General features: G+C 44.5%; 2 protein-coding genes across 2 annotated transcripts; one reads left to right on the top strand and one right to left on the bottom strand. All coding sequences in view use genetic code 11, as the record gives it.

Annotated features, from left to right (window-relative positions):
• Window positions 1-697: 697 nt before the first annotated feature.
• Window positions 698-4,309, top strand: EGR_08176 (hypothetical protein; the record flags this gene model as incomplete). The annotated part of the gene is made up of 1 exon (XM_024497425.1): window positions 698-4,309. The coding sequence occupies one exon, from the start codon at window positions 698-700 to the stop codon at window positions 4,307-4,309; it is 3,612 nt and encodes a 1,203-aa protein (XP_024348135.1).
• A 1,896-nt stretch (window positions 4,310-6,205) lies between these two features.
• Window positions 6,206-8,407, bottom strand: EGR_08175 (hypothetical protein; the record flags this gene model as incomplete). The annotated part of the gene is made up of 1 exon (XM_024497424.1): window positions 6,206-8,407. The coding sequence occupies one exon, from the start codon at window positions 8,405-8,407 to the stop codon at window positions 6,206-6,208; it is 2,202 nt and encodes a 733-aa protein (XP_024348134.1).
• Window positions 8,408-8,512: the final 105 nt, after the last annotated feature.

Here is an 8,512-nt window from a genome sequence, read left to right as displayed (position 1 = left end):
GAATGTGGAGTGATGGGTGCCACCACTTGTATTGGTGGTTGTCATTACTACATAAAACTCTGCCCACATTTTTGATATGACGTCCTTGTGAAATAGTACTTGGCCTTTAATGATGACTGCGTTTCTCTGCAATAAATTTTCTCTTCTGTTTCCAGAACATTATATGACGTGTTTTAAATTTCGTTCATTTTCATACTGAAACTCCAAAAGTAATCAAATCATTTAGACTATTACCTGATTCTGAACTTGTCTAAATTCTTAGTGCAAAATGCCCCAATTATTCATGGTAGCTTTACCATTTTTATACCAAATGACACTAGTTTTTAAATAAAAAGGGTGAAAATATTTTTTGACGGTTAGGCTATTACTTATAAAGCTTTTTTGAAGAATGGAATTTGCGAAATGGAAAGTAGCAATACTTAATAACAAATTCCTTTGCATTTTGGCTTAATTTGGAACAAGTATATTTTGAAATATTAGCAGCGTCATTACCCGAATGGTAATATGCTCTCGTAGTAAAGGTAAATTAATTTTTACTTATAATTTAGAGTTCTTAGGGATTTGTCTTTAGGAAATCAGTGATTTCCTATGCAATAATTCACAATGTACAAGGGAGTAACCGGGGCGATTCCCCTCCTATCACATGATTTTTGCGTTCTGATCGATATTTCCACGACATCGTCTTAAATCCAACCTGATGGGCGGCTCCGGGGTCACAATGGGAGGGCATTCTAGCCCAATAAAAATACTTATACCCTCGGAAAAATACGCTCCTCTTGATGCTCAAAGGCCAGCTTCTGAGACCGATGCAATAAGTGATTTACAAAGTCTTGACGATGGGACGGCTTTATTCGGTGGCGATGCGTGCTTTGAAGAACAATCCCTGAAAGATGAAGCTCTGACTTCTTCAGGAAACAAAAACGTCGACCATAACTTTGACTCTCGTCACTGGGATGGAAATAACGTGCGTGAATTACGAGTTCAAGATAAAATATTATTGAATTCTGGTAGAAGCGATTCCATTCATGTGATTAACGAAGACTCGAAGATGCAACATGGAAACTGTTCGCACCCCACAGAACAAATATACGCCGAACTGATGGTAGGATCAGTTGATATAGACTCGCAGTATCGTAAATTGTGCAGCCTAAGAGAAAAACTGCTGGAAAAGGCGCCTACTACTCAGTCTGTGGTCCACACAACTCCTTTAACAAAATCAAACCTTGCATCCCAACCGGCAGAGTTTGCTCGCAAAGGTATCGACACGATGAGCTGCCCAAAATTTCAAAATGATGGGTATGATGTAGATGACGAATCCATCAAAACAGCACTAAGTGAACTGAAACAGAGCGTAAACGAAATAACCCGCTCATTCTGTTCAAAAGGTAAACCTCTAAACGATGAAACGGTGGTTTGGAAGGATGTGTATGATGACAATTCACAGTTCAGATATCCATCCCCGTTGTCTACAACTTCAAATCAAAGTTCCGAGTTGCCTTGGTCCGCACCGGATACCAAAATATTATTAATAAAAGAGATTGGGGAGGTGAAATCCAGTGTAAAGAAACTTGGTAAAGAAATTCGTTCCTCACTGCCTTCGGCTGTTTGTCCACATTCTGGTTTGACTACTAGGAAAACATTAACTAACGCCACCGATGGACTTTACTCAGGAGATGTGACCTTATCTCATGGTTTCGAATGTTCAGCAACATTTCAAATCCCCGAGAGCGTTGATTTTCCGAAACCCACAAAAGATACAAATAAAGATGCACGTGTCATCGATAAGGAAAGCCTAACAGGATATGTCAACCCAATTGTGGTGAATGAACAGGAGAGACTGAAGACATCAGATGATAATGTTTTGAAACCTTATGCAACGTGTTTGGAATATCCGCACTTTTCATCAAAGGCCGAAACACATGAGCAGGGGACCTCGAAGTCTTCCGATAAATTTGCTAGAAGCATGAGGGATCAAGCAGAGGGGGTTTTAGAATCTGACCTCGATGAGTCTCGACCATTGGAAAATGCGAGTGGATCAACGGTATCACTCAACAGTTCCGTAAAGTCTGAAGACGTTCAGGAGGATCTCCTTGATAGGATGCTTCAGATCCTGCAAAATTTACATGATGTTTTTACTTCCGATCACCATCTTCCTTGCAAAGGTGTATGTCCCAGAGCTCTGGAGACGGTCAACTTTTTAAAAGATATGGTGAAGCACGATTCGATACCACAAGCCTTCGGGGCAAATAAGAATGTCAGTTATCTGGAGCAAAATGGGGCAGTTAATAGTCCATCATCATGCATGAGCACGGCTTCATCGTCTTTCCTTGAAAAAGTTAAACACATTGATTTAATGAATCATACAAGCGCGAAAATTAATCGAAGTAAACCCCAGAGGGTCACGCCGATTCAGAAGACATGGAGATCTAGGACAAATTTTCTAGAATGTCCAATAGAGCTCAGGCCAAGAGAAACCTTAAATGGGAGAATCAAGAGAGTGATATGTGAGCTTTATGGTGAAATACAGCCGCTTGAGGACGGAATAAAGGAAAAGGCGCTCGCCATGCTGGAGGAAATTCATGGAATCGTTGAATTATTGCAAATATATGAACAATCGGGAGATTTTATTGCCTCCAATGAAATGCCAAGCTTTGATACTCAGCAAGAATTTGCTTCATATTTCAAAGCATCCAGTTGTGAACCATCAAGACACTTTTTTCAAGATATATGCAATGATTTTGATGCTGAAAATGAAAGATACAACGAATCAAATAGATCTCTAAGGCAGGAAACCGTTGAACGTGACTCCCCGTACAGCCAAACGAACCAAACTACGACATATTCCTTATCAATTGAAAACATACGAGGGAGAATAAAATCGCTCATCCACAAGCACTCCGATCTAACGCCTGAAGAGACCAACAGAAAAATACTCTCCGTTTTGAGGGATATGGAGAAGGTTCTGGACACGTTTGGAGACCAAAATCCACCAATGTTGACGGACCCGTCATCAGAGACTAAGGCGATTATGCATGCAGAAAAAGCCAATGTGTTACAACAGTCACAATTTGCGGTGTCATCAAGGATGTCAATTTTGATAGGAAACCTTCAAAACGTAATTTTAGACATGAGACCAGATTTGCAGATAGCTGATTATGATCCACAGTCAAAAATATGTTTTCTTCTAAATATTTTGACCGATGAACTGCAGTCAGAACGCACTGAATCGTCTGCTCTGAAAGATGTGGAAGATCTTTTGAAAAGACTTGAGAATGAGCTCTGTCAACAGGGTGAGGGCAATTCAATTTTGACAATCTGTATTCGCGAAATGATAGAAGTAGTTACGATTGTTGGAGCCAATTTGGTACTGGAGGAAAAACCCAAATGCAAATCGAAAGCACTGACAAATGATGCAACATGTCGGAAAGGGGAAGTGAGGTGCGAAAATGTGTGCAAAAAAAATGAAGCGAAAATTGCAGTTGATGCTAAATCGCATAAAGAGGGGAATTCCTTGTGCAAGTCAGAACCAAAAGTTATTGAAGAACTGTTTATGAATGGTGGAGAGGATTGCGAGACAATTCCATGCGAGACTGTAAAGATGGTGACTGCAACCTGTGGTACTTCAAAGGTGGAGGAAAAACACGTATGCAAGTCAGAACCCTCATATGTAAGAAAAAGAGCGGCATCCACTGAAAAGTTACAGAGCTGTCACGGCACAACAGAACAAAACAGAGAAATCGGAGGCCCATGCCCAAGCGATGCAGGAAAAGTGCCTCCTGGAGGCAACGGAGAGAAGATGGATTGCCTTGTGGCGACTGAAGAATATTTTACCGCTCCAAATCGGTGTTATAATGAGGTCAAATTCAAGCCCACTGAACCGACTACCGCTTGTACACAGGCACCCGATTCATTATTGGCACAAATTTTGGCCGAACTGCAAGATCTTATGAAAGAATTGGAGACAGAGGGCTTCACATTGCAGAAGTGCGCGATCTTGAAGATCCTGGAAACCTTTAACCACATTGAGACGACCTTGGAATCGGATCCGCAATATAACACGCTTTTGAGGGAGGCTAGGAAAACAATTGGCCTTGAAAACGGGGGGAAGAGAGAACCGCGCTCATGTTTTAGAAGAGAAGGTAGCTGTAGTAGATGGTGCAGATTAAGTCGTCGCCATCGGAATCGAAGCAACTGTTTTACTTCTGGAGGGAAAACTGAAAGATTTTTTGAAGTATCGCCTAAATATGTCAAAAAGCACGTGTCTGAAGTTAATCAGGGCAAAAAGTCACCTACTCTGAGTTCAATCTGAAACACTTGCTGCTGTCGAGACAGCGTCCATGACCAGAAATGCTTATCACTTTCCTTTCTTAGTGGTAAAATGACGCCCTCATTTTTCTAAAGCATTTAGTGAGCCCAACCGTGGAGAAGAGCATTCAGTTAGATGAACTTACACGGATCCCATTGCCAGATTTGCTATCAAAGGTCTCTCCCTTTTTGAAATCTCTACAAAGTTGTTGCATAACTGACTCCTATTTGGCGCTTCGCCCGAAAGTCATGCGAATGCAGCTGAGTGTTTGATTTCTAACAGTTCCTTAAAAAAAACTTTCCATTATCCAAATATTTGAGCACTTCTGTTTCAACCGTGGAAATTACCAACTCCAAGATGCGAAAGATGATAGCCCTGTGAAGAATGCAGACCCTGCTAAGACGCCAAGATTCTCCAAAAATCGGGCATATTGTGAAGCGACGGCGAAATCACCTCGGGAGACCCAATGCTGTTTTGCATGAATTATCTTTCTTTAATTGCTAATATTCCGTTTTTTGATCAAGGAAGCCAAAACTTCCCACCACCAAGTTGCGATCTTCCCCCGTGCATGCTTTATGGTATCAGTTTAAACTGCTATTATAGGCTTGTTGGTCGCTTTACAGCAAGCTAATGTTGATAATCTTGGGTTTACTGAGGTAGGCGCGCAATTCGTTTCCCCCCTTCTGGCATTCTAGCTGAGGCGGCTTTGTGTGAGTCGACTAATCAACAACAAGCACCCACCAATTGTAAATAGCTCTCAATCCATTTTTTTGCAATTCCGTTTTCCACCAGTTTAGGAATAAGATTGAGAACACTTTCTTACATTTATCGCATTAATATTATGCACTTTACTTGATGCTCGTGAAATGCCACCCTGTCAGGGGTTACTTAGAGGCCTTCGAACTGGGTATGCTTCAGCTAGTCAAACTGTCGACTGCGTATGCCACCTAGAGACGATGTACTGTTGGTTTTTGTGTAGCTGAAATTATAATGGGTTTGAGCCTGTCTCCCTGTTATCGTAAGTAGATGAACACTGAATTCGCCTCCTACGTGATACTTATTTAACGGAAAGGATTGCAGGGCTCCAACCAACTTTGAAGTTTGAAAAACTTCTTTTTAGACTAAATTATTGCTGACCTTTATTAAATTAGAATGCGCCCGTGTTGGCTTGCTGAACTCAATTAACTTGAGGTCATTGTGACGCTTTCCACAGTTAGATGTAAAAGAAGATGTAGTGACTTGTCTAGGGGGAGTAAGTGTAAGTGTGCATGCCTAATATGCGGACTTGACTGAGTCATGACCGTGCCTTAACTGTCCAGCCATGCATGAGTCACCGTGTGACTGTTTTAAGCCGTCGGCACGATCAGTGTACAGGCGTCCGAACGGTGGATGTGATCCTAAATAGGGTCACATTGGGCAATTTTTGCTCACCGATAATAATATCATCTAGGGTACTTTCAGCATAAAATTGAGTGGTTTATTTGACTTTTCCGGACGTGATAAAGATTTGTGCAAAATGTGAACTTAGACACTGTAACCCCCCTCCCCGAAACGGTAACTCATATGACAAATAAGTAGTGCTTTTTCGTCAACATTATGTAAAATAGCCATTTGAAATGGATGTGATCCATTTTTTGAACACGCACATTGCATGAATCTGTCAAGTGTTGATTTGGCAAAGGGAAAGCTCACGAGATTTATCGCTCAATTTGGTGATACGAGGTAAGTCCAAAGGGGGCAAGCATAAACGGAAATGGAAATTTAACCATGCAGATATAAATGAAGCTATTCTATGGACACAGTGACACCGATCATTGTTAATTTCTTTGGAAAATGCTACTTAGCGAATAATGGTGGTGAAAGCGAGGATTGTACCAGGATTTTTATTAACGCAAAGAATCATTGCTCAACTTGTGTGCACAAAAATGTACGATTTGAGAAGTTTGGATGAGAGTTGGACTTGGCACCAGCACCGGTGGAAGTATCAGTTGTGCCGGCGAAGGTAAGCGTAAAAGCTAGAGGCTGGTCGTTGACAGTAGCATTGAATACAACCGGCTGGTCCTGCCCAAAATTTGGTCTTGATGTTAGTGAGGAGTGGCGTGAGGGTTGCGGCTGCTGCTGCTGCTGCTGCGGAGGCGGTGATGCGAAATTCCGATTGCAAGTACTCAAACTGGGAGCAGGAGGATTGATTTCGGGTTGATGACAGGCTGACTGCGGCACATAGTTCGAGCACTGATTGAATATCGATGGTACAGACTGTGGAGCAGGCTGCTGTGGGGCATTGAGGCCTGTCATTGGTGGAGGCTGCTCAAAGTGATACTGTGGACAGCTAATGGGCGGAGAGAAGGGAGGACAGAACCGTGGTGCACCCATTGACACTGCTCCACACAAATTGCTTGGGGGAGCGAATGGTGGATGCTGTGGATGTTGAGTGGCTTGTGGCAGGGCGGATCCTCCGCAGCTCTGAGGACAATTCGTCATTGGAGGTGGTGGCAAAGCCAATGGCATTGTTGGTGGTGGAGGCATTGGACGTGGCGGCCTACAGAGAGGGGCAACGAAGGTGGGTGGCTGAGTGACCGGTGGCACCAAGTAGTATATATACGGGGCCGCAGTCTTTTGGTTTACTAGATATTTTATTATCTTCTCGCAGATGCAGTCAGACTGAGAAGAATCTTGGCAGCACTCTTTGATGCATCGGACAATATCATCTTCATCTATCTCGCTATCCGAGAGCGACTTCGACTTTTCACATTTCGTTTTCTTCCGTTTTCTTGCCTTCTCCTTCTTCTCACACTGCGACTTTCTTTCACTCATGCTGCCTAACAGTTGCTCCGATATCTTCTCCACCGTCTTTTGCAGCTCCTCCATGCTTTGGACCATTGCACAGACGGCCATCTCCATGGCTGCATCACCTTTGCGCTTGTCTCCATCATCCTTGTAGTCGTCAGCACCTTCCTCCCCTTCTTCACCTGCTAGTGCTCGCACACTGTTCCTGATTTCGGTCAATGCCTCCAGAATCTCATCCTCATGCTCCTCCTCCGCCCCCTCCACGCCCTCCACCCTCTCTGCCTCCATACCACGGACAAGGGTATTGACACTCTGTCGAATCTCTTTGAGTGCCTCCATAATGGCGCCGTCCTCACATTCATTGGTGTTATCCTGTTCCACACTGCTCACGCCTTCCCGCAGAATGTGCAGACTTTGGCGAATATCGTCGAGAACGTGCATGACAGCGGAGTTTTCGCACATTGTATCGACCACGGGTTGTGGCTCCACGTTATCCTCATCCACGACCGCTTGCAGTTCGTGCACACTTTGACGGATCTCCTCAAGCACCTGCATGATACCACACTCTCGACTGGCGATGTCACACTGAGCTGCTTCGCACGGAGCAGCTCGGAGGCTCTGGCGAATATCCTGCAGCAGACCTGCGAGTTGCGACTCCGACTTGTTGGATGTGGTGCCTGCAGTAGCCTGGCACAGACTCAATCTCTTCACACTATCTCGTAACTGCTGCACTTCCTGTTGCAGTGCCGCGTCAGTGGAGATCTCATTGATGCTGCGACGAATCTCGTCGAGAGTGCGTCTTATGTAGGGATCAACGTTGGTACACTGGTGTTCGGGTAGGAAGTCGGAGGGACGTCCATGACCAGCCTGAATGCGTGCCAGGCCTTGTTTCATGGCCTCCAACTCAGTGCATTTGTCAATCTCCGTGGGATCGGTGGATGCAGTGGCCTGGTGTGGCACGTAATTGGTGTTGCATTGTGATATAGTGGAGGCACAAGGAAGAGGTGTCATTGTGTCCACTGTGTTCCTTGACGCTACGGAGACACTGGAAGTGAGCCAAGTCTCATCGGAGGCAGCCGACTGTCGACTGGAGCTGGTTCGTGGACGCTCAAGTAAGTCAGTCACTGGATTGTGCCTCTTGTCTTCAAGGAGGCAGAGAGGTGAGGCGATTTCCTGGTCGCAGCGTGAGGGAAGTGTAGGTCTACGTGGGGGCGGTTTGGGGTGACGAGAGGGTGGCGTAGGTGAGTCGGGTGGTCCGATTTGTCGGGTGATTTTGGCGACAATGTGGTTGTGACGCGACCTCTGAGTGGTCATGTTGGCAGCACCACGCCCAACACACGCGTTGTAACGGGGTGTGGTGTGGCGTGGCTTGGCATGGCATGGCGTGGTGTAGGTTGGAGCGGCAGTAATCAATAACTC

The sequence above is a fragment of the Echinococcus granulosus genome (genome assembly GCF_000524195.1).
Source record: "Echinococcus granulosus chromosome Unknown EG_S00098, whole genome shotgun sequence".
In the NCBI taxonomy this organism is placed as follows: Eukaryota; Metazoa; Platyhelminthes; class Cestoda; order Cyclophyllidea; family Taeniidae; genus Echinococcus; species Echinococcus granulosus.
Note: the sequence above shows the minus strand (reverse complement) of the source record. Positions and strands in the feature narration are given on the sequence as shown.